The following is a 27,514-nucleotide window of genomic DNA, read 5'->3' as shown; positions in this document are numbered from 1 at the left end:
ACTTGTCGGATCAGTCACGTTGATCAATTTGTGGGAATTCAAATCTAAATCTGCTGTTCCTACTGTCGTTCCAGTACCACCTGTCACATGAGTGTCCACATAGTTTTTAGTAGCAGCATCTTGCGAACTGGTCGGATCAGCCATGTTGACGATTTTGTGCGATGTCATGTTAATGTCTATGTATGAAATATTATTGTAAGTGACTTTCGTGTCTACATACCCCTTTGTCGCAGCGTCTTTTAAATTAGTCGGATCAGTCACGTTGATCAGTTTGTGAGAATTCAAATCTATATCTCCAGTGATCGTACTAGATCCATTTGTTTTCACGCAAAGACTCGTGCTCACATCCACATAATTTTTTGTCGCGGCATCATGAAGAGTTGTCGGCTCGTTCAAATTGATGGCTTTGTGAAAATTTAAATCCAAATCTGAAGATCCAACTACCGTTCCAGTCCCACCTGTCACGTGATTGTCAACGTAATATTTGGTGGCAGCATCATGAGCATTTGTCGGTTCTGCCATGTTGATGATTTTATGAGAGTTGAAATCCATGTCTGAAGTGATAGTGCTATTCCCATCTGTTCTCACATATAGGTTACTGTTTAAGCTTTCAGTTTCTGAAACAGCGTCTAAATAAGCTTTTAATTGTGTTCTGTTGTATCTGTCTACCATTTTTATATAGGCGTTATTTTTTTTAATTCAGCGCTAACACGCATTGATTCTTTGAATCTAACGCTCTGGCGCATTGATTCTTTGAGTCTACCACAATGTGTTAATGACACTTTGAAAGTCGTCTCCTTCCTGCAATCTTTTTAAAACGTAAAGGCACAAGTGACCACAATAAGAAGTGTTGCCAAATTGCACCCTTTCGCTGTTGTAAAAGACAGGACTTTTTAAATATTGGACAAGCTCCTCGAGAGGAGGCTGAGCGTAAGAGTCAAAGCTGTATTTTTTATCCCCGTCTTTATACCAGCAGACCCAATGAAACCCCTCTGTGCTAGAATCCCCCGTATTCACAATTCCACATTCTTTTTTCCTTATCTTATTCGGTAATTCATTACGAACAAAAACGCCTCTGAAATTTTTAATCTTTAATTTTTTTACAGACTCTATCAGTTGAAAGTTGGATAGAGGTTCGTTTGGCAGTATTATTCCTTCTACATTGATCATTTTATTATTTTGTTGGATTTTTTTAGCTGATCATATTAACAGAATGCATTCTGTTAATATGTTATTTTTTTATTTTAGCTGAGCGGATCTACTTACCTTTATTTTGTTAAATTTTTTTATTTTGTTGGATTTTTTAGCTGAGCGGATTTACTTTAGTTTGTTGGATTTTTTTTAATTTGTAATGTCCATAGGCTAAGGTACTTACCCCGTCTTCCAAGATGATTCTTTTATCATCATCAGCGCTGAGTGCGATTTTGTTGATCTGTTCAGTATAAATGTCATGTAAACGTGACCGGATCACATTCATGGTTCTAAGTTGCTCGTTTTTAGTCATAAGACAGTTTTTATAATCCTCGTGAGTGATTGTTTTTTCAACCACCTTTTTTTTCACTCCTTTGCATTTTTTTTTCTCTTCTTTTTCATGGAGTTTGTAAGAGTAGAGCTTAGATCTAAGTCCTACAAATTCTTCAATCTGTTTTCCTCCAGTCTCGTCTTTAAACATTCCTATCACTTTCTTATTTAATCCTGCCTTAAATCCGAAATTGCTTATAGCAGGATGATCTTTATTAAATTCGCTAGTGTCAAATCTACTTTCTACATCTTTAGCAATGTCTTTATAAAAATCGTCTGTTTTGATTTCATAGAAGAGCGAATCAGTGTCTGTCATTAACAATTTTGCTTTATCACCACCGTATTTTGGTTTGATATAGTCGTAATGGAATTCAAACATGAGCGTTTTGCTTAGATCCAAGATGCACATTCCTAAATAAATGGGTTTGTTGTAAACCAACTTTGTCCTTTTCATATGCATAGCAACCAAGTTTTCATCGAAAATGGTTCGACTTTCAAAATTAGGTTTCTTAGATAATTTTAGAGCCTCGTATTCTTGCGTCACGAGTCTGACATCCACACGATTTTCAATATTCTCCATGGTCTTTCCAAAGACAGAGTTGTTCATGAGCTTAAAAAATTCCTTTTCAAATTCGTTTTTAGCTTTGGTTCTTAAATTCGTATTAAGATAGATATACTCTTTTAACCAAGGTTTTTCTTCAAAGGTGATGCCTCTATGAATCTTTGCCAATTTCAATCCTAATCTCTCATACAGCTTGAGATTTTCATGGTGAATGACATAATTCTTTTTATCGTTTAAATTTGGAACAAGCTTATCCACTTTATTAATTTCCATTCTTTCAGGAGCTAAGGGGTAGTCATTATGCGCATCGTGAAGGCTTTCAGGATAATCTAAATCGACTTCTAGAATGCAAGGAATGGACTTCCAATGAAGAAGCTCCTCTTCAGCCATCCATCTAAATCCTTCAACGGGAAGAGGTTTGCTCATCGCCCATCCATACAAGTTATTCGCATCCAAGTATTGGATGAAGGTCGACTCTTTGTGGGGATCATAAGAATCTCCCATGTACTTATTGTTAGAGACTCCATATCTATTCGATATCATGCTGATTCCACCACGTATTCCTTCCTTAATCATCAGTATCATGTCATAGTCACTGATCAACTCTAAGGATATCTTTGTTATTTTGAGTGCGGCATCCCAGGCTAATCCTGGAGATGTGTAATAATGAGCGGGATCAAGACCATAATTTTCACTACAAACATTTCTAAAATTCTCAAACACATCTGCGAGGTTGAGCACATCAGACGCATTGTATATATTATGATAGTCTCTGAACGATTGACAGTTAAATTCTTTCCATACCTTTTGAGCGTGTAAATAATCCTCATCGCTTATTCCCTCATCACAAAGCCTGGAATAGAACGCCTCTTTAGGAGGCAATTGTGTTTCAGAAAATTTATCCATCGTATCCACCCATTCATAGGGATACACCCCTTTTTTTCTCAATAGATCAAATTGGGTTCCTGAATAATATTTTGCAACGTTTTTGCATTGATCATCGGTAAGATTTTTAGCTAAACTGTCTAAAGTACTAGCCATGAATCTGTAGCTGTCGATAAATCTCAATTCTCGCTTTACATCACGAGTCTTTCCATCTTTACCCACAAACTCTCCCACTTTGATTTCTTTTGAAAAGCTAATGTACTTTTCTTCATTGTTGGGGATGCAACTTAATTTTCCACCTGAGAGTTTCTTGATGAACAAATGAGAGTCATAACCAGATAAATTGTGGAAAACGATAGGGAAGAATTTTGGAACTTCATATTTTGTATTGCAATCGCTATGAGCAGCACCTCTATATTTTCCTGAGAGATGACAATGATCTCTCACTCTATCGGTTGTAAGATCTTCTTTACAAATATGACATACTTTAGCCTCTTTAAAATTCTTCTCATCCTCCTCAGTGATCACCATCTTTTTTGGAAATTTAGTGCTTTCGTAAATCTCTATAATATCCTTCTCAATACTCTCTACAAATTTACCAGCTACATCATCTGTTTCACTCGTCGCAGTATAGGTCTCCAGCTTTCCTTTATATACTGTTTCGTCAAAGCATTTGATATAATAACAGTACGAGCTTGGAACATGCTTTTGATACTGTTTGGTAAAAGACTGCTTTTCATCAGGATTGCATGTGCTGATAGGTATGATGCGACTTTCAAAATCAGCATACACCACAAACGGAACTCTCATGGATCTTCCCACTTGGCTAAAGCTTACGGATGAACCTTCTTTAGGAAGCTCAACTCGAACGCAACTATGCTCTTTGCAATAAGTACAATGCTTGTCTAACGCTTCTTGAGAAGAATATCCTTGTAAACAATTCCTACAAAAATATTTCTTATGCTCCTTCTTCGATGTTGAAGAGGCCATAAGTCGACTGAAATTATTAATTAAACAATAATGACTCGTTGTCTTGTTTGAAATGAATAACAAGTCGATATGATGCTTTCTATCGAAATATTTTAATTTTTTCAAAGGGTAAGGTTGTTTGTCTTCAAATCCAAAAACAGAGATGCTTATGTCAGGATTGTTCTTCTCAAACTTCTCGATTTGTTCTAGCTTGACTGGGAATTCTATTCCTTCCCAATGGAAGTCTTTTGACTTTTCAATGAGCTCTTTATCCATTCTCTCGTTGTCTCTGTTTTTCATGTTCAAGGCTCTAGTCACACACCATTTGAAGCATTCGTTGTCGTTATTTTTTATATTAATGATTGCCTTTTTGTTTTTCAGAAATTTATCCAGTTCTATCCATGATGAAGCTCTCATAGGCTCATAATTAATCACACTCATATCTATTTTTAAAATTCTCGACATTCTCCAGTTGGATCCATTACTATTAAATTTAACTATGTTCTCTAGAATTTCTCCTTTGGATGTATTATATAACTCTTCTAAATCCGTTGCTTCCAAGACAATGGCGTACTTACTTGCAAAAGGAAAAGTGAGACTGATTTCCTCCCCAGTGGTAATACTCGCACGAGTCATGGTACATTTTAAAACAAAGTTCACTTTGGTATTTTTATTTTGGTTCAACATTTTTATAGCCCCCTCTTTAACCATGTCTAAAAATGCGGAAGCATCTTGTTGATTTTGTTTAGCTTCATAAGAATATTGTCTAGTCACATTCTTCACAGCGTGTTTGGTTAATTTAAACTCGATAGGACTTTTGTAAACGGTTGATCTCACGATGGCTTTTAAATTGTCTATTTTTTCTCTCAATTCATTGCCTACATCGTCTACTTTTTTCTTGATCGGTTCTGGGATGTAGGGCTCCACCCATTCTACGACATCGTTAAATTTATTAAAAACAAAAGAAGAAACTTTTTTCGCAGCTGATGCCAAGGTTGAAAAAAATCCAGGACGAGGAGCAGGAACAGGTCTTGGTAGGATAACGGGCGATGGATCTGAAACAGACTCATCAACAATAGATGTTTCAACTCTAGTAGTCGCATGATTTTGTAAGCGAGCAGGTCCGAATGAAATCAAGTCGTTAGAAACAGGCCTAGGAGCTGGAACAGGTCTTTGAACCGCAGGACGAGGAGCTGGAACAGGTCTTTGAACAGGAGCTGACTGCAGAGCTCTTACAAGATCTGCTTTATTCATCCTGTAATAATATTTAACATTTCGCACTCTAGCGATTTCTTTTAATTCTTTGACAGTTTTGTTTTCCATTTTTTATAGAGTAAGATTTTTATTTATATCGTTTTTCAATTTTGTAACTTTTTTGTGAAAAGTTACAAAATGTTATCAGAATTTAAAATTTCTATCTTTATACCGTTATCATCTACTTTCCCATTTCGATTATAAAAGTATTTGCACCCATGTTTCGTCTCGTTAATGGCTTTGTAAAGGGAATTGTATTCAGTCACCTCACCCGTTTCTACATTAGTGATTCTCACAACGACAGGAGTATTTCTAATATTATGAAGACGAGCATATTTAGGATTACTTTCATTCGGCTTTTCTTTTTTTGCTCTCTTTCTAGGTCTGCCTACAGGCCTATCTTCTTTCGAATCTTCCAAAAGCGTATCCTTATCGATGAGCTTGTTCTCGATAGCAATCATCATCAGCGTCATTAAATGGTTTGATGTTCTTGAAACACCATTTTCTCTTAACAATTTTTTCAAATCCTTCACTGTATATCTCATGTTTTTATTATGTAATGAAAAAAAATTATTTAAATCATTTTATCAAGAGTTCGAATCGTGTATTTTTTTTAAAATTCGAAGAATTTCATTGATCCTAAAAGGATTTTAAAAATCAGAGAATTTCATTGATCCTAAAAGGAACTATAATCAGTAAACAGCTATCATGTTAGTTCCATTAGATTGGAAGCTCAACAGTTTGTCTGAAACAATCACCGCGTAAATAACAGTGTTTGCAGGTGTTGCAGTACGGAATTGAACATTGACAACCAATTCAGCAGTTTCAGAAACTACTCTTTCTTTTTGCTTGCTTATATCCACCAAGAATATCGGGAATAAATTTTTATACTCCAGCAAAGATAAACCAGATTGGCAAACAAGCTCATTTGTTCCATAATATCTATCGTCGAACGAGAAAGCGTCCGAATGAGCTTGTGTAATTTTCTTCTCTCCAAAATTCAAGTCGTAATTGTAATTGGGGTATTTTATCCCATTGACAGTCACGTAAAAATTGTTGACATCGCAATGGTCGAATATGGACGGATTCACAGTTTGACTTTGATTTCTATTTGATTGAAGTGCGAGCAGTATGAATCTAGGAATGCTCTTGTCTGTGGCTCTTCCAAGAGACCAATTGAATTGCGTTATTCCAGCTGGTACAATCTGCCTTTCAACTCTGTTTGATTTAAACGCTACTGGTATGGTCAACTTACTCTTCATCAAGTCATAGAAATTATTTTTCTCAGTCAAGTCCAATTCAAGTCTAGGCATGAATAGTCTGAATTTCGACAAACTAATCGTTCCTGCAGCAACACTCTCAGCTCTGTATATAGCATCGTCATTTCCTTTCTTTGTAAATTTAATGGTGTGTCTGAAACCGTAAACAACTTTATCATAGGTTTCGCAAAATCCAAAAATGTGTCTCAAGGGTATTTTAAACGAAAATGCTCCAATGGATGTGGTGTCTGCAAACAAATGATCTCTCCTCACGATGAACCCACCATTTCCAGTGGCGTTTGACGAATCCTTATACCACATCTGTTTAAGACCTTCCGCCACCTGAAATGCATAAGGGTATTTTAGCAATCCAAGCATCGTTGTTCCTTGGCCTGGTTCTGTCACTCTTTCTACTTGAGCCCCTGTTAAATCGTAAGTGATTTCGCTAAACAAATACATCATTGCATTGTGCACCAAGGTAATATTATCCGTTGCTGTGTACGCAGTTCCATCTGCTTTTTTCAACACTCCTTCGATGAGGACGTACGCCTCTGACGGAACTGTATGCACAGACTGACAATCAATTTCAAAGGTGATGTCGGTTGAATTATTTAAATCGAGATTTGATGGAAGGTACTCATAGAAATCAATTTTTTCAATACCAGTGTCATATTCTGGTTTTTCTGTTACTCTTAATCTGTCGGCGTTAATCATTTTTATATAAGAAATAAAAAAAGTTTAAATCCTTTTAGGATCAATGAAATTCTTTGAGATCACTTCATGCAGTGCGCATCCCACTCCCTAGTCGAACAAGATCCTGAATTTTAACTGCATTTTCTTCTGTCATTTTTCTTCTCCTTGTAGATTTCTTAATGGACGACCCATATAACAATTTATGCAAATCATCTATGGGCTTAACCACGTCGTTCACTAACGTATTGATCTTATCGGCTGGACTCCCCCTATTGGCTTGCATCTCTGGTTTCTCCGTCCCAGTGATTGAGTACACTTTTTCGATCGCTTTTTTACCCTTGTCAATAGCAACATCTTTGGCAGTAGATATAGCTGAAGTAGCCAATTCTTTACCAGCAGATTTTGCGGCCAGGATGGCTTCTCTACCCAGTTCGCTCTTTGCCGCCTTTTTTAACAGGCTCAAAGAAGATCTTGATGCGTTAGAGGCAGCAGCCCTTCTCAAAAAATTCTTAATCGTATCCACAATTCCTCCTCCAAAAACGTTCTTTTTAACATATCTTCTGTTGTTTATGATTAGCATTTTTTAAATGGGTAAATATTTTTTTATATCTTTTGATATATACTTCTTTGTAGATGTTTGTATTGCTCTTTGTTTATCTCTTTTTGTCTTAGCAATTCATCACAAATGGCGACAGCTACGTTTTTAGAGGTCTGATTTCCAGCATGACCAGCAGCGATGCTCAATTCAAGCTGTTCTACAAGAGCATTGGGGTCGCTTGGAAGAATAATGATTCCTTTACCTGTTCTTTTAACACTATTTTGACTTTTAAATCTATCCCAAATGGGTTTTATAATTTTCGTGTATTTTGCTAGTCTGGAGTGTTTTGCTCTGTTTGGATTTGATTCTGAGTAAATAGCTCCAGTGTCGAACAAAATTTTCGAATAATTTTCCAAATCTTCATCGTTCACATCGCTCCATTTGTTCATAGAATCAGGTTCCGTCATAAGACTCCAAAGACCCTCTGTTCCTTCATACCTCTTTCCTCCAACAATGATATCATTTCCATCTACTTGCACCTCCATTTTTCCAAAGAACCTTTTTTTTCCAATTTTACTAATTTCGAAATTTCTTTTAACTACATTGTTTGTAAATCGCGTATTATACATTTCTAAATATTGGGATGAAATATCTCCTAATGGATTAGACTCATCCACATGAGCAGGCTCGTTATTCACTTTTTCTTCAATACTCTTGATCATCTTTTCATTGCTTTCGATGAGAGGTTTATAAAACTGACTCAAATCACTCTGATAATTGGCATTTGAAATGTTTCTGTTGAGGCTTTCTTCATAGATTTGTTTTCTGTTCTCATTAATATTTTTAATAATTTCAGCCCTCTTTTTAGGGTCTAGTATTTTAAAAAATGACATTTTTTTAATCACAAGAAAAAAACTTAAATAAAAACCCCGAGTTGACGTTTTTATTTATTTTAAATTCACTTGTGAAATCCTGGAAAATCATTATGATTTTTTAAACATGTTGTTAAAGGCTTTGATCGCTTGATCTCTTCCCTCATTGATCAAAGACTCTTTGGTCACTTCGTCAATAGCATTTTTATTTGTGGATCTTATCTCACTCATCATAGACTTAAACTTTTGAAGTTCATTCAAAATCAATTCATATTCTGAATCGCTCACAACATCATCCTTCAACGCTTTTGAAATGTGATCGCTTATGGTGTTTAGTTTTGAATCTGCAAGCACTTTTATTTTTTCATGCTTTTCTGCTTTTAAAGCCAATTTTTTATTAACTTGACCTCCAACGATAGATAAAAAACCAAGACTTAGAGCCACACTTTCGCAAGCAATCGCAACAGGAGCAGCTGCAATGGTGGTTAAAAATCCTACTCCAACAGCACCAAGAGCGATACATAAGGCTTGCATTGAATCATCTGCAAAAGAGATGATTCTTACAGCTCGATGGTACTTTTTGCTCAAAGTCATTCTTTTTTCCTTTTCCAATTCAATCTCCTTTTGGATTTCTCCTATTTTTTGAAGTCGGTAATGTTGCCCTTCATAGAATGGAGCCGTTGCTAGATCTGGATAAAGTTTATTGTTTATTTCCATTTATTTTCTTTACGTAAAGTATTTAATTCAAATCGATGTGCGATATTTTACAAAGCATCTCTCCTTTTTTGACGGTAACATCGCGTTCACTATTACTATTTACTTCTATAATAATGTCATCTGCAGAATCTGAAAGAATAATATCGTTTTTATAATATCTAAGCTGATCTTTTAATTTATTCGTCAACGTCACGACTGCAATACCTTTGTCTAATTTCAGCCCGATGGATAAAGATATTTGTTTGTGCGAAAGGGGCTGAAATTTTATTTCCTTTTGAGCAAAAATCTCGTACTGGTTGTTTATGTTTAACTGAGGAGGGTGTTCCAATTTAGTCTTGGTTATAATACTATGACTCTGTTTTCTTTTCTCTAAAGATCCAATTCTTTCTTCCATATGCTTCAACACCGTTTCAAAACCGTTCCATTCTAATTCCTGGACATTTCTTTTATACTTATGAGTAAATGACATTTTTTATAAAGAAAAGAAAATTATTTAAATCCTTTTAGGATCAATGAAAATCTTTCGATTTTTAAGATCCTTTTTGCATAGAAATCAATTCTTTATTGTTCACCCAAGAGTTGAACGTATCAGGATATCCTAGCCATTTTACTAAGGATCTGCTCTTTTGCTTGCGAATGACTTTTTCAATTCTAAATACGTCTTGATAGGTCTTTTGCATTTCTTGTTCATAAAAGGTACCTTGTATCTCTTCACCATGATGGTCTGATATTTTATATGTGGGCGGGTCTGTGTACTGAATTTTTGATACAGTAAAAACCTCCTCTGTCCATCTTGGCGTGTATCCTTTTTCAAAATGAGACTTCTTTTTGGCGATCCTCACTTTATCACCCATGGAAAATTTAGGCTCTCGTCTTTCTGCTTGCAACTTTCCATTGAGGCTCATCCATACCCTGCTTTTATTCTTTTCATCTCTCGCTTCAACTGGAGTCATTTTAATGGAAGAGTGTTTGGTGTGATTGTAGTCATCTACCATTTTGTCTAAAACGCCAATGTATCTATTGGTGTTGTTAGCTGAAAAGTATTTAAACATTTTCTCTTTCATCGTTCTATTCCATCGTTCGACAACAGAACTTTTTTCTTCATTTTCAGTAGAGTATAACGGTACACCTAGAGCTTTTACATGCTTGTTATAAAATTCTTTTCCTTTATCCACCCACATCTTCACACACTTTCTTTTCTCGAATATTTTGCTAAGAGCGTTGGCTACATCAACTCCAGTCTTACTCTTTAATGGAACAATCCATCCATACTTTGAAAACACGTCAATCACCATGAGCAAATATTTAATCCCGTTGTTGAATTTTGAAAACGATTGCATGTCAACCAAATCAACAGCCCATATTTCATCCCTATTATTCACAAATACTTTTCTTCTTCTAAAATTCTGAATCATCGGTTTATGAAGCTCGTTTGCAAGCTGATCTGTCCATTTTATTTTCTCCGGTGGTTTTTTTTCAGATTTTTTGAATCTGTGGAAAAATCTTTGATTTTTTTCACTCCTAATCCGAATTTGGCTTTGGCTTTGATGATGGGCTCAATTATTTTTCGTTCGTTAATTTCTCTCTGAGTAGGGTTTTGTATAGAGTTCATTTCTTCAAGCATCATTTGATCTGCTAGATTTCTGTTTTGCTTGTCGTTAAAATATTTATAAGCGAGATCGTGATGGTAGGCTGCGTTATCCACTCTGTCCACCGGCTTGCTCCAATCTTGATACATGTCTGTAGAAGTTAGCCTTTTGTCTAAATTCGTACCAGGTCCTGCAAAGTTCATCCCTGGGACGTGCATTTCTCCTGGAAACTTTGCCCATGGAAGTTTGATTTTGTTAGAGAGTTTGTTAATCGATTCAACCAAGTCTCCTCCTTTGGCAGACGAAACAAATTTGTTTTTGGTTGATCCGCAGACGGAGCAAGTTCCTTTGAGCATATTTCTATTGTTTTTGCTTATCGCATGACGCAAGTTTTCTGTCTCTGTGTTTCTCTTACATTTGACGCAGTACATTTTTATATTTAAATATAAATTTTTTAATATAAAAATGGATATTACTGATTTGTCATGGAATACCGGCAAAAGCAAAAGAAACAACAATGAACTTTTACCAAGAAGTATACGAGGAATCATTGTTGGAAAGTCTGGCTGTGGAAAAACAACGTTGCTGTTGAATTTACTACTCAAGCCTGGTTGGTTAGATTACAACCATTTACAAGTGTTTGGTAAATCCCTTTTTCAACCAGAGTATAAAATACTGAAAAGGTCATTTGAAAAAAGATTGCCAAAAGAGATCATTCTCGACTTGTTCAAAGTTCAAGGTGAAATAGAAAGATTAAACATGAGCCCAGAATGCGTGATTGAAGATATTTCAAAAAAATGGGGAGACAAAGCAGACATGGAATGTCAATTTTTCGAAACAGCAGACGACGTGCCAGAACCTGAAGATCTCGATCCCTCCAAAAACAATCTGATGATCTTTGACGATTTGCAGTTATACAAGCAAAACAAATGCGAAAAATATTACATCCGAGGAAGACATTCCAACGTGGATTGTTTCTATCTAGCACAAAATTATTTTATGTTACCTAGACAAACCATAAGAGAAAACACCAATTTCATTTGCTTGTTTCCACAGGATTCGAAGAATATAAACCACATTTATCATGATCATGTTTCTAGCGATATGGGGAAAGAAGAATTTAAAAAGTTTTGCAAGAAATGCTGGTCTCAACCTCACGGATTTGCTGTGATTGATCTGTCCTCTAAGAAGGATGAAGGAAAATATAGAAGTGGACTTGACACTTTTTATTTCCCCAATGAATGATTTTTTTTAAAAGATCTAAATAAAAAATCTCAAATTATAAAATGACAAGCTTTACAATCGACGCTGATGGGCATTCAAGCGTAATCATTACAGATTTTTTAGATAAAATCGTTTTTGATGATGGGAAGAAGTATGAAATGGCTTTTTTAGGCCTTGAAACGTATAACAGCTTTCCAAACATCATCAGTACAAACAATTCTTTCAGGTATAGCATGAACAATGGAGCGAAATGGGAAAATATCGTCATTCCAGTAGGGAGCTATGACATTTCTGACATTAACACTTATTTGCAAAAATCTGTTTCAGAAACGATAAAAAATTACACAGCCCAAAGCCCTAGTTTCATTTCTAGATATAAAATCAGTTACAATGCTGAAAACATCAAAATTACAGGTAACTTACACACTTTAAAAACAAACGTTAAATTAGGCTTAAATTATATGCTGGATTTTAACGTGGACAACAGTATCGCGTCCGTACTGGGATTTACAAAAAGACAGTTGGATCCCAGTTCGGAATACGAGTCTGACGACATTTCTAGAATTACAACGATCAACTCCATCAGGGTTCTCAACAATGTGGTTGGCTCCTCCTATGTGAACGGGAAACATTCAACCGCCATTTACACCTTTTATCCAAAAGTAGCACCTGGTTATAAAATCGTTGAAAGACCTGCTCATTTGATTTACCTCCCTGTAAAATTGAGCTCGATTTCCACGATGATTACAAAAATCGTTGATCAAGACGGAGAACTTATCGATTTTCGCGGCGAAAACATTGCTATCCGATATCACATGCGAGAAGTGAAATAAATATTTTCCTATGTATATAAAATGAGCAACTACCATAAAGTACAACTAAACATTTCACAAGGACAAGCTGATAAAATAAAAAAAGCGATTCGAGAAAAGAGTGACGTTCATATAAGGCTAACTCATTCAGATCTAGACGGTGAACACATTCTTGCAGTGACGAAAGCCCAATTGAATAAAATTACAAAAGCGTACACCAACGGAACCGGAGTCACCCTCAAACTGAGCAAAAAACAATTATCCTACAACTCCAAAATAGAAGGCGGATTTATCGGTGCTTTGCTTCCACTCTTGGGGATGCTAGGTAGCACACTTGCGACGAGAGTCGTTCCTGCTTTGGCTACCGGATTATTAGCAGGTGTTGGATCTTCTGCAGGAGCTGCCATGGTCGATAAAATTGCTGGAAAAGGTGTCATTTACTTGAAAATGAACGGAAAAGGAATGAAAATGACTGCTGCAGGATCAGGAATGTTTTTAACACCGTGGGTAAGTGGAAGCTCCTTAAAAGAAGGAGTTTATTCCAAAAACGGTAAAAAATATGAATCTGTTGGATCTGGTTTACTTCTAGGACCAAATTCACCCTTTTCAAGCATCCCTTTTCTAAATTTAATTCTATAATGATCAAAAAAAAATCTCATTAAAATTTCATGATATACTTTCATCATGAAATTACACATCTAAAAAACACAACATCTTTTAGATTATGAGATTTGTTTCATCAACGATTTACTACATGACGGTTCTGGCGCATGATAAGAAAATTATTCTGCTTCAATCCTAGCTTAGCATGAAATGCGCCAGAACCGGCCTTTTTCTACTACTAACAATTTTATCATAATCATATACTTTAACCCTTTCGAGACTCTCGGTACATATATGTCCACTAAATTACATAGCTGATCTAGATGCCTTTTGTGAGTAAAATTCGCTTGAAATGCATTTAATCTTATTGATTGATAACGCTTTAGGAATGTGCAACAAAAATAGAAAATATTTACCTAAAGTCAATAAAAAGCTGAAAAGAGGCAAATATATGTTTCAGTGCATTAAAGATGGACTGCTGTTTGTAAAATGGCATGACAAAAAAGAAGTCCTTATGTTGAGTAATTTTCATAAAGCTGATGTTACAGAAGTGGTGAAAACTTTGATAGACGGCTTATAATGTAGTGTTTCTTGCCCAGAGATGATTGCGTTTCATCGCAAAATTATGGAAAGGGTGGATTTAGCGGACAAAATGATAGGACTATATGAACTGGATCGTAAATCGAATAACTGGTGGAAGAAAGTGTTTTATCGCTTACTTATGATGTCCCTTGTAAATATTTGGGTAGAACATAAGGAGGCCACAAAGAATAAAATTCCTTGGAAACAATTTTTGGTTCCCCTGTCAGAGGAAATGAGGGAAGAAAAACTGCAGCTGTACAACGCTCATCGTCGAGAGGGAGACCATCTATGAAAAAGCTGCGACTGAAAAATGTATCTCCACATCTTCCTGTGGAAGGAACACCAAGACATAGATGTGCGGAAAACCAAACACAAAAATGGACAAAAACAATTTGTCAAAAATATACAATATTTATTGAGCAAAAATACTCTATTATATAACAGTAAAGAATCCAACTTTTTTTTCAAGAATGATATTTGTGTGGTATTGATGGTACACATATGAACCACTACAGAAGACTGCTGGTTCATATTTGTACCACCACCCCCGCCAACCCCTTGAGTTTTATTTGCATTTTTCCAATAGATTAGGTACTATTGACTAACAAAATTAAAAAAATACAAAAAAAGCATACTTTTATTCGTCTCGAAAGGGTTAATATTGCTTGACAATTTATATTTTAAAAGGTATGAAACAAATAGAACTTTAAGAGAGTAAACAAAAATCCCAGGTGGTATGTAATACTGTTATAGTAACACATGATGTTTTTTTATATCAAGAGCATTTTCTTTGTTCAATTTTAATTCATCTAATCTATTAGATGAAGTAAAATCGAATAAACAAACGAATTATAATGGAAATTACTATCACAAAGTAAAGAAAAAAAATACAGATGGGCATTTTATATCATTTTTCACAACAATTAAAGCAAAAGATTAACAGAAAATTTAATGAAAAAAAAACAAAAACGGTGGCGTAGATAGGTGGGGGCAGATGGGGCGGCTAAACTTTTTTTGGGGTGGCAGATTTATAAAACATTTTCGCATCCTCAACTGAGTACCATAACACATTACTTAACATTTTGGTTTAAAAAGCATCAACTGGCTACTATAATGAGAAAAAGGAAGTATTAATGAAGTGGTGCTACATACAGTAAGCTAAGAGTTAAGTTTATGTGATACAGCAAATTGGGTTCAACGTTCAGATATTTTGGTTGAATTAAAAAAACCCGCTATGAATGATATTTTTACGCATGGCTCAATAGTTATAAATAATTTATCTTTACAAGATAAACTACTTATAAATATATCTCTTTTCTAATTGGTCAGCTTCATAACAATTTTAAAGATTGATAAAATTAAATCAAGTGAAAAAATTGAAATAAGGATTATTAGGATGATTACCCGACTAAATCGACTTTTAGTCGATTAGTAAGAAACCCATAGTCGATTAAATCAATTATTCGATTTTTCAAAGTCAACTTATTTCGACTTTCGACTAGTCGACTTTTAGTCGATTTAGTCGAAGTCGATAACAACACTGGAGTAAATGTACAACAGTTTGTTAATTTTATTTTTAAACACAACAGTTTATCAAAACCACGTTACATCAAAAAAAGTTTTTTTACTCTCGGTATTTCAGAAGATTAACAAACCGCGCTTAATCTTTTGTCACAATCATTGAGATGTCGTTTGTCTCATGAATTATTTTATATATATTTTATATATATATAGTATATATATATATATATATATATATATATATATATATATATATATATATATATATATATATATATATATATATATATATATATATATATATATATATATATATATATAATATACTATATATATATATATAGTATACTATATATATTATACTGTGTATAATATATATTTTAGTATGCAAATATCAACCTATTTGAGAAACGCAAAAATTTTTGAAAACTTACTAATCAGAATTCTTTTCAAAATCATCTAAAGTTTTGTAAACATGCTATCTTACTGTGGTTTATCGTTCTGGTATTTGGAAATATCTAATAAATGTTATTTGACTTAAGACTTTTGTTATTCTTCCTTAAGATTTTTTCAATTTCTTAACCCGTAGTTTGAGCACTCTGGAATTCAAAATATAGACATTTTTGCATAGGGGAGGACGGGTAGGAGCGAGCCAAGGGTAGGAGTGAATCGTTGATCCTACAGCTAAAACGGGAAATTAAAAAGACTCAAAATTTTCACCAAGTACTTACATACAAATTGTTGTTAACACAATCCAACTTTTTTACCGCTTCTTGGTACGTGTTTCCGTTAACGTTGTCATCCGCTCTTTTCTGTGCAAAAGTAAATTTTTTTGTATTTTTTGAAACTTCTTTAATGAGCATACCGGCTGTTTCAAGACATTAGATAGTGGTTGAAAATTTACTAACAAACAATGCAGTTTTTAGAACAAAGTATTTTACATGCATAAACCACGTACTTATCGCATATTTAATGTCTTAATCCAGTTGCACAGCTTGGGGAGGAATGAGCCATTCCTTCACGGATAGGATTGAACCCCGGGTCACTAATACTTCACGTTAAAAAAGTTTGGACTTCAGCGTAAATACATACTTATGTTTGACTTTTATATCTTAGTATATGATTAGAAAACTCGTGTGCAACATTACATTTATTTTTACCATATTTTATAATGCCTCGAGTCTATAAAAGAACCACTTCGAAAGCAAAAACTTCCGGTAAAGATATGAAAGATGCATTACATTTAATCCAAAAAGGAAAAAGTATTAGAGAAACTGCAATAACTTCCAAAATACCCTATCCAACGCCTCGTCGTTATTGGAAAAATTTTTTGTTTGATGAAAATACAAGACTTACCCTGAATTATTATGTTAAAAAAATATTTATAGACAAGCAGGAATTATAACTAAAGGAATATATTTTGACTTGTTTAAGAATGTTCTATGGCCTTCCAATTAAAGAATGTCGGTGTATAGCTTTTGAGACAGCAACCATTAATAAAATTAGTATTCCACAGAGGTGGCACAAAGACTCAATGACAGGTATTTATTGGATGAATAATTTTAGAAAGCGACATCCAGGTTTATCTCTTAGAACACCTGAAGGATGTTCTCTCTCTAGGGCAACATCATTTAATGCCCATGATGTAAATATATTTTTTGACAAATTAAAAGAACTTTTTGCTAGATCACCAGCATTTATAGTATATCTTTCTTGAGATATTTATTTCTTACATAAAACATCTAAATATTTAGGTTCTTGCAAAGAAAGGTGTGAAGAGTGTCTGCAAAGTTACAAGTGCTGAAAGAGGAACCCTTGTCACAACTTGTATAATAATCAGTGCTTCTGGACAATATCTTCCACCAGTAATTATTTTTCCAAGAGTGTATTTCAAGGACCATATGTTGTCAGGAGCTCCTTCTGGATCTCTCGGACTCACATGTAAAACAGGCTGGATGAAGAGTGAACCTTTTTTAGATGTTATGAATCACTTTATCAAGTTCTTGTCTAGTACGAAAGAAAATCCATCATTATTAATATATGACAATTTCGAAGCGCACTTATCTATAGCAGTGTTAAATTTAGCAAAGGAGCATGAAGTAACCATTTTGACATTACCACCTCATTCCATGCACAAGTTACAACCACTTGATATGGGAGTTATGGGGCCATTTAAAACTGCATATAATGCAGCAATTGATTTATGGATGCTCCACAATCTTGGAAAGACATTTACAATTTACCAAGTGGCTGCATCTGTAGGGCTTGCTTTTCTGAAAGCCATAACACCTTCTAACATTGTAGCTACTTTTAAAAAGACAGGTATATTTCCTTATGACAGGAACGTGTTTATAGATATCGATTTTATGTGCAGCTCTGTGACAAACAGAACTTTTGATGTCAACAATACTTGCATAAAAAATCACATAGGCATTACTTCTGATAATTTTTTTAACCCTCATGTTTCATCAATTGCAGACCCCACTACCTCTACTACTATAGATATAATAATAATGCCATCTCCGCTAACTATAGATACAAACAAACTAGTTACCAATGATACAATGGTTGATTTGTCTACATCATCAGATTCTTTTATCAGCCCTAAACAATTCAGAGGTTTTCCTAAATCTGGAGAAAAAAACAGTAAAAGAAAGGAAAGGAAGAAGGGTCGCTCTATGATTGCCACAGACACTCCTGAGAGAGATCAGATTGAGAAAAGGGTCTGCTATAAAAAGTTAGTCAAACTTACAAAAGAATTAAAAGCAAGTTTACAGAATATTAACAAAAAATTACTTAAAAAAGACAATTCTGTATTGGAACATTTGACAATCACAAATGAGAAAGGTTTAATAATCCTAGAAGATGATTTGGGTGCTTGTGATATATATCCTAAAGAAGGTGACTTTGTATTGGTTAAATTCGGAACAGCAAAAAAAAAATTGTTTTATGTTGGAAAGGTATTGTGTATAAATTCTGTAAAAGAAGAAGTTACAATTAGTTTTCTTCGGAAAAAAGGTGATATTTTTAAGATGCCTAATTCACCAGATATTGTGACTATCCCTAGAATGGATGTTAAATTATTGCTACCTCGGCCAACTTTTTCTGGAACAAGTAAAAGGCAGCATTGCCATTACAAATTTGAGGTTGTGTTTGACTTTATCAGCATTTGCTAAATATTATTTTTATTGCCAATATACTATATGCTAATATACTACTTTCATTACATATAGATACTTTTATTATATCTTAATATTTAAAAATAATCATTTGTCATGGCAGAATTTATTGTTATTTGTTACATTATTACTTATTTATGTTATGTTTAACTATAAAGTATTTGTTACTTAATTTTCAATAAATTAGTTAAAGAAAATATCTAATTTTAGTTTTCTAGTAATCAAAGATAATGGCTCACTCCTACCATTTGCTTGGTTCACTTCTACCCATTCATGGGTAGGAGTGAACCAGTAGCAACATTTGCGCTATTGTTCAAGTTATTAAAAATCTGAAGATATTTTGATATTTCATGTGTTACTATTAGAAACCTAATACATTAAGCTAGCTTAGACTCCTTATCCTATACTTTTTCCACTTTTGGTTTTCTTGATGTAATCGATTTAAAAAAAAGTGGCTCACTCCTAACCATCCTTCCCTAAATCTCCTTTTTCTTTTAGCATAGGTTGCATGACAATAAGTAAAACCCTTTTCACTAGAATGATTGATTTGAAAGAGCAGTCTTTTTGTTACGACACAAATGTAAAAATGTTCAATTATCCAAAGAAGATACCAAAAATTATTTTGGACTTTGAAAAATTATTTTGGAATTATTTTGAAATTATTCTGTGAGGGAAAACTATTCACTCAGTTGAGAGTGTGGGGTTGTAAAGGTCGTGACTACCAACTCAAGAGTTTTATTGAATAACCTAGTTAAGTAATTTAAGAACCTGTTAGTTACGGCTTAATTTTTTATTGGTTTATAAGGCATAGAGATATTTGCTTTTTTTGTGGTATATGGACTAAATAAAACGAGTACTTTTTTTATTATTATGATCTGTCGTCAAAGACATTGTTAAAAATTAACTTAGAAAGAAGATTATTTTTCTCATTGTCTCTAAAAGCGGAACTCCCTAAAGAATAGAAATAATTAAAGTCATCACAAATAAATAAGTGATGCATTTTAAGTTTTAACGCATAAAAAATCATTCTTTTAGCCTCATTTATTTATTGGCTTGTTTTCTTACTTTTTTAAATCAAAAAGAAGTTTATTAGTTATAAAACATTTTTGATTTTTTACTAAAATGGGTTTAATAATTTATCAAATCATGAAATGAAATAAAACTTTTTGATGATCGAAATATACTTTGTATTGTAAGTGCGAATTAACAGTACGCAGTTAAGGTTTTCTAATACCATTGTATAAAATACAAACCCCGGTCGTGCATTGTCAAGGCCGTATTGTAGATATTTTTAAAAATATCTACAATACGGGGGAAAAATACGGAGTTTAACCAGGGCTGTGGAGTCGGAGTCGTGGAGTCGGAGTCGGAGTCGGAGCTCATTTTGGCTGGAGTCGGAGTCGGAGTCGGAAAAACTGTACCGACTCCGACTCCGGTTTAAAAAAAATCTTTCAAAGTTTCATAATTTTCATGAGGATTTTATAGTTGTAAGCAATATAAGTGATAAGCAATAGGGTATTTTGCTGCTTATCACTGAGAATCACATATCACCTCCCTTGCGCTCTCCTCTAGCTTCCGTTAAACTATATAACTTCGTGATCCCCTAACTCCCAACTTAAATTGTCTGGCACTGCGCTACATATTCTTAGTAGAAAGCTAGGCGTGCCACCACCAAGCACCAAAGAGTTGCTCCACAAACAGAAAGACTGTAAGTATTCAATTAGCTTTGTTTCTCTGGAGGGAGAGAATATTAGAAAATTAGTGATTGAAAAAGCTGTTAAACAAAAAGAAGAACTTAATGAATGTCTCAAGGGAAGCTTTGTGTTTCTTAACAGAGTGAACTATTTTGCAATCAATGTTTAATTCTTTTTTTAAAAAAATGAAGCAGTTACCAAGACATTGGCAGTAAAAGACGCCAAAACTAATCACACCAGCGAATTTCTCCAGGTCTCAGTAGAAAAGATTCTTAAAGAATATGAACTTAAAGAAGAACAAGTTCTTTCATGTTTGAAATATTGTCCAACTGACAATATTTCAAACATGATTTTGACAAATTCATAATGTTATTAGCGACTGCATAAGAGTTTATTGCATAACCAGAGTTCAGAAAAGTTGTTTGTTCAGAAATTGTTTTCTTATAAATATTGTTTAAAGCACTAAGTGGTTGGATTATTTGTATCATAGTGATGAAATAGCCGATGTTAACATTTTACTACAGTTATTTGTTGTTACGAACAAATAACTGTAGTAAAACAAACAACTATTTGTTGTTAGAAATTGGTTACTTATGAAGGAGTCGGAGTCGGGAAACGGAGTTGGGAGTCGGAGTCGGAGTCGGTCCATGATAAAATCAAGGAGTCGGAGTCGGAGTCGGAGTCGGAACAGCAGCTTACCGACTCCACAGCCCTGAGTTTAACAGTAAACAGGCAAATTGGAAAAAGGTGAAGAATTAAAACGATAGGAATACTTTTTTCATAATTTACTTTTCAAAAAAAAATATACCTTGATAAGGAAATACAACGTACCCAACAAGCACACGACGTTGAAAACAACGTTGAAATAACGTTGATCAACGTTATTTCAATGTTGTTTCAACGTCGTATGCTTGCTGGGTATCTAGAAAATCATTTTAACTTTGGCTGCACGCTAAGGTTTGAAGCAAATGTTGATTGCTTGAGGTTATTTTTCGAGCCGCTTCAAAGTACAAATAATTCTTTTAAAATTGCCTTGAACTCATTGTATTTGATTTTTTGAAGAAAAATCTTCTTGCTCTTTTTTAAAGAAAACTTTTATTATTTTAAATTTTTTTTCTTAGCATTTCTTAGAAATTATCTTGGCAGACATGGTTTTAGAAGTCTTCTGGATCATTTTTCTTTCGCCATATAATTGGGGATTTGTATGAATCCCCTTTGAAGGAGCATCTGTGAGAATTGGGGATTTTTATGAATCCCTTTTGAAGGAGCATTTGTGAGAATTGGGGATTTGTATGAAACCCATTTGAAGGAGCATCTGTGAGAATTTACAATTTACTCACTTATATTTGACAGATAAAAAAAAAAGCATGTATCACAAACAATTTTTTTTTTTGACCTGAAACTGCTGAAACTGCGAACCCTATGTATAATAAAATCAGTTATATTAAAGAGGAATCCCCCTCCTTCCTCAAGCACACATTTTTCCTTTTTCTTTTGAAATACAAAAAAAAAATTATTATGAATGAATTTTATACAAACTCCAAAGTAAAATATAAATCAGATAAAATTTATATTTACTTTTAAAGATATTTACATTTTAGTCATCTGCATCGTTTAATATTTTTCATATCAAAGGCCTGAGAAACTAGAAAGTCCATCTTTGTATGCTACACAAAAAACGAAGATTTTTTGTTTCTTAAAATGATTAAAAAAAAAAGTGTAATATGTAGAGAGTAAAAAAACCTAATGAGTTGATAGGAGTTTTAAACTTTATGTATACGCGTATAGAACTATTCTGATTTAATTTTTTTGTTTTTTTATTTTTCGACATTTTAATATTTATCTGCTTTCAAATGTTCTATTTACAAAAAGTGTAGAGAAAGATATATACACTTTTATGTAGAGTTGTTGTTCGTATTAGAATTGTTGCCGTTTTGATTGTTACAACGTTATTTTTTCGTTCTCAAAATGTCTGCACGCAAAGTTCTTTGTAAGCTTGTTCTTGATATTCTGAAATACTTCCATTGTTATCACTTTCTTTCTTATACTTTTTTGCGGAAAAAAATATACAAGTGGATTGATTATTATGCCAGCTGATACTAATATACTGGATATTATGTTTACATAGTTCAAATTGATATATAGCTCTTCGCCATCCAGGTTTCTTATGGAAATAATAATTCCTTTTATTATCAGAAGAATATGCGTTACAAAGAACGCCGCCATCACTCTGTTAATAGTGTTGAGAGCCTTTTTGTGCACGTCATTTGACGTTGAAGTCATGTTTTTTGTTTTCTTCATTGATTTGAAAATCAAAACACCAATAATACTATAACTTGTAAAAATAACAAATGCGGCTGCGCTAATGCAGGAGATAATTATAAGACCTATTCCCTTCTCACCAATTTGTACTCCGCCAAAAGGAAGTAAAAGAATTGCCGCTATAGAAGTAATCGGTGGTATCAAAAATACTACAGTTACTTTCAACACTGAAAGGCTTTCTTTTGTGACTCTCATTTTTCGAATGTTGTTTGCACGATGCAGGGCAATTATTGTCACACTTAAAACGTTATATGTAACATGAAAAACATAAAGTCCTCCTCGGGCTGCAAGAAATCTATCGTTATTTTCGCATGATTTACAAAAGAGTCCAACCAAAGAAAAAATTGTGGTACACAATCCTACTGCTCCTGCCAAAAAAATGTTGCTAGCAACAATGTTTTCCGCTGTTCGAAGATTTTTGTTTTTCAGCAGAACGAAAATTAGTGGTGTGTTTATTAAAATGGCTACCAGTATAATAAAAATGTTTATTAATATCAAAACGACTGTAACTCCGGTACCCTCATTTATTGGGGTGAACATTCTGGAATAACCAATCAACAAAGAAGTAGAAAATTTCATGGTTAACAATGCTTTCGCAACGTAATTTAAAAAATAGCAAATTTCTAAAGTACTCACAAGCGTTTATTTTACTGATCGTTTTCTTTAATTAGTTGATTTAGCAACAAACATCATTAGCTGTTGTTGTTTTTTCAGAATGACGTCTTCTTTTATTATTATATTGTACTTACTAATGCGAGTTTAAAACTTAACGCATCTTACTAGAAACAGCTTTATCTCAGTTTTTGCCTTGTCTCTATTATTCAGTCATTAAACAAATTACTGATATTTGATTGATGATAACAGGATCTCACTTGTTACTGTCAATATAATATGTAGCAACTTGATTAATGCTTGAATTGTAAATGGTTGAAGGGAAGCCCTTCAAGTTTAAATTTGTAACAGAGAGGAATTTCTGTACTTTTGATGCTGATCTAGAAAAGTAAAACACTTTTTCTTGGGGACGGTTAAAGTTACTAATCCTTGTTTTGATACTTTATCTAGATAAAGGAACTGTCGAATGTTGTCATCACTTTAATGTTTTCCGTTTACGTCATATTTCATTTCAAAAGATTACTTCATTATTACGTATTTCTAACTTTAAATAAGAAATAATTCTTTTTTTACTGCTTTTAAAATTACAAAGATGCATAGCGAAACAACAGGATATGATTTAAAACAATTAAAATGAGGTCATAGTTAACATTTATGAAAATAATGACATATATAACAAATAGAACAAATGCTTTATTACAAATAGTAATTAGAGAATTTAGAATATTACAGTTTACATAGCTACAGTTTTAGAAAATCGGAATACTCTTCTAAGGAACTATTAATATGTGTGTAATAAATATGTGTGTAATAAATAGTTGATATTTGGGCAAGTTGGTAGCGGTAAATACATTATTTAACACTTTTATTTATCACAAAAATATTTTTACTTTATTCAGTTTCACAGTTTTCTAAAGAATTACTACATTTAAACCCATTCAACTAACTTCCAATCGTGTGACGACGTCATCATAAGTTTGGGCATTTTAAATTATTGTTTTCATTCAACCACCAAGAAGCTTTGCTCATTTTTTTTGCATTTTAGCTTTACTGCTTTTGAGGTGTTAAACAAATGAAGATAAGTGTAGAGACTGTGCAAGCGTAATGATGTCTTTTTTTTCAACCCCTCTTATCTTTCCATCTTTTTAACAACACCAATGTCTATAACGATTCTATATGACCTTGGATTGAATTCTTTAGTAAATAAATCTTTGCATCGGAATTTACTATACATCATAAAAATTGAAAAGTTGTCAACCAAAACACAAAAATCTAATTTCTTATTAGATTGTTAGATATTGGTAGATTATACTAATGATCTTATTTTAAGATTGCATTATGTAACTGGAGGAGGAAGGGAAGGGAGGTGGCGAAAGTTTTGACACGAATTTAAAACACTTGTTTGTACACTTTTCTCTTTTTTTTTCTGATTGTTTTGAAAACCGTCATGAAAAAGGCATGAGAACAGTTTATTGTTTACAAAACAGAAAAAAGTCCACGTTTTTCAATTTTGTGTAATATACTGCATAGCCTTCTATTATGGTCAGGACAACTTTCATATCGATCTTTTTAAATCCTCTTTGATACTGTGCGCTAATTGTTCGATACATTGTGCTCATTGAGCAAATCTGTTGTTGCTTTTGCTTAATGGAACATGGTTTGGTTAAGCCCAAAAATATCTTTATTTTAAATAATTAAATAACTGCTAAGCATTTGTTCGAATTGCTGTTGAGTGTACTCTGGCGTACATTATCTCTTATAATAATTTAAACCCAGTTTTTCGACGAATAAAAATTGTTTTGACAAATAGAAGACATTGAACTTTGAAGCGAATTTTCTTTGACTTACGACAACAGTATTCTTCGTAAAAGTTGTGGCTATTATTTGCTCAATTTACATGGACGACCTTTTCTTGTACTATTTTTACATGGCAGACCATCCTCAAAGCGTTTGATGATCCGATAAACTGTTGCACTTGGGATATTTTCAACTTAAAAATGTTTTACCAAATGGGCATTGCTCGTTTATCCAACCAAAGCGTAGACACGTCTTTGAAGATCGACTTGCTTTGTCATATGTGGAATGATAATCAAAACAGTATGAAAATAAATGATTTTTTCGCATGCTTAGATTGCTTTACTTTAATATTGAAATATTTCAAAATAACAGGTGGGCCGAAATTTTTTTTACTTTACCACCATTTAAATGGTCATTTAATTTTTTTTAAAATGAAACAAATAAATTAAATATGTCCCATAACCTATGTAATATATGTGTGTGTATATATATATATATATATATATATTACATACATAGGCGCCGAGTCCACGGGGGCAACAGGGGCAGTGCCCCCCCCCCCTTGGATATTTATACTAATAATATATTATCACGGATTATCATGAATGCGAGAGTATCTATTCGCCCCCGTAATAATCCGTGATAATATATTATTAGTATAAATTTTCGGGGGGGGGCACTGCCCCTGTTGCCCCCGTGGACTCGGCGCCTATGATTGCATAGGTTATGGGACACACTGCATTATGTAAAATAGCCATTTCATGTTATTTTGGTATTGATTTTGATTTTCAATTTTTTCTGCTTGTTTTGGTTTTGGTTTGGGTTTCACTCAACTTTGGTTTCAGCTGCAGTTTTACTGAAACGGTTTCTGTTTTGTTTGAACTTTCAGTTTCACTCGTTGACTAGTTGAGGTTAGTCATCTAACTGGACAAATGAATGTTGATCTATATTTTGCTGCTTGGTCTGAAACCGTTTAAATAATGGAAATGTCTGAATAAATAAGTCAAGGCCTGAAGACACTTATCGTTCTTGTGAAACAACTTCTTCCAGTATGATTTCAGCTATGTAATGTTTGCAAGGAACAGGGCCGGATTTAGGGGCGGGCATTGTGGGCATTTGCCCAGGGGCCTCCACAATTAGGGGCCTCCACATAAAATTGTCATAGAATTTTTATGCATGTTTTTTGTGGTTCGTGGAGTTAAAGTACGTATCAATGACAATAAAGTAATGTAATTGTAGTAAAGTAACAGCACCTAAAATTATTATTACAAAATTTTACAATTATTACAAATTTTTTTGGCACATACCATGATAAACTGTATAACAAAAGTAATATACTTATTTAAATAAAATATTATATGAGACCGAAAAGTTTAGCTTTTTAACTTTGATAAGTACTGAATATGATATTCTCAGAGAGATTGACTTTAACCAATTGATTTAAGACTTCGCAAAGATGAAGTCTCGTAAAGTGCCGGGCTTGTAATTATAATTTCAATTCATCTGTTTCCATTCTCCAGATATCTTCGACTTTGCGTGTTAATTTTGTTTAACTATTTGCTTGTTTATTAGTGATATATAAATATTTCATCAATCTGTTGTGCATGTACAGTTCTTAATATAATCACATTATTATGAATAAGAATGCTACCTTTTTGTGTTTTTAAGGTAGAGTGTTTTATTTAACTATATGGTTCAACTATGTTAATTAAAGATGCTTAAGAAATGTACATCACCTTTATTAAAAATATATAGAGTTATCTTTTTGTGTTTTTAAGGTAGAGTGGGCCTCCACATATCTAAATACGGCCCTGGCAAGGAAACCATAGAAAATTTTTTGCCGATTTTTGTTTAATTGAAACACAAGCCTAATATATGTGTAATATATATATATATATATATATATATATATATATATATATATATATATATATATATATATACGGTCATGATGTAATTGTATCCAAGCACATTAGCGTTACTCAGACAAGGGGAAGCATTTGTATTTTAAAATACAAATACGTATTTGTACATCAAATAAATTACAAAATATTTTTTTTGGAAAGTATTTTGTAATTTATTTGAAATGCTTTTTTTGGAGAAGTATTTGTATTTTGATATTTAAAATACAAAACACATTTCTCCTTTCAGCTGAAAAAAGGTTTTTTTGTTGCTAATATGAACTGTTTATGTCAAGAAAACTTCTTTTTTTATTTACCGAATCGTTAATGGTTATTTCTTGGTATCACTCTAGGCAGCTAGGCTATTGTTTACATTACAGCTCATAATGTTTAGCATAAATCGTTTTG

The 27,514-nt window shown here is 33.4% G+C and overlaps 3 protein-coding genes across 4 annotated transcripts; 1 reads left to right on the top strand and 2 right to left on the bottom strand.

The window, feature by feature from the left end:
• Positions 1 to 5,883: 5,883 nt before the first annotated feature.
• On the bottom strand, positions 5,884 to 7,164 carry LOC149883132 (uncharacterized). Its single transcript, XM_090101015.1, has one exon. The coding sequence runs from the start codon at positions 7,162 to 7,164 to the stop codon at positions 5,884 to 5,886; it is 1,281 nt and encodes a 426-aa protein (XP_089957141.1).
• Positions 7,165 to 9,800: 2,636 nt separating this feature from the next.
• Positions 9,801 to 10,265, bottom strand: LOC149883131 (uncharacterized). The gene has a single exon (XM_090101014.1). The coding sequence runs from the start codon at positions 10,263 to 10,265 to the stop codon at positions 9,801 to 9,803; it is 465 nt and encodes a 154-aa protein (XP_089957140.1).
• A 5,994-nt stretch (positions 10,266 to 16,259) lies between these two features.
• LOC145192435 (uncharacterized) lies at positions 16,260 to 18,977 on the top strand. 2 transcript variants are annotated; one of them, XM_090065457.1, is made up of 2 exons: positions 16,260 to 17,142; positions 17,356 to 18,977. In XM_090065457.1, exon 2 carries the CDS (start codon positions 17,503 to 17,505, stop codon positions 18,775 to 18,777), a length of 1,275 nt encoding a protein of 424 aa, XP_089921583.1. In that variant the 5' UTR covers positions 16,260 to 17,142; positions 17,356 to 17,502; the 3' UTR covers positions 18,778 to 18,977. The 2 variants fall into 2 exon arrangements, with proteins under 2 accessions (XP_089921583.1, XP_089921582.1); XM_090065456.1 differs by having other exon boundaries at positions 16,260 to 17,246.
• Positions 18,978 to 27,514: the final 8,537 nt, after the last annotated feature.

The sequence above is a fragment of the Hydra viridissima genome, unplaced genomic scaffold, assembly GCF_058129835.1.
Source record: "Hydra viridissima isolate aposymbiotic clone 2 unplaced genomic scaffold, HvirCarnegie_v1 scaffold_10, whole genome shotgun sequence".
Classification (NCBI taxonomy): Eukaryota; Metazoa; Cnidaria; class Hydrozoa; order Anthoathecata; family Hydridae; genus Hydra; species Hydra viridissima.
Note: the sequence above shows the minus strand (reverse complement) of the source record. Positions and strands in the feature narration are given on the sequence as shown.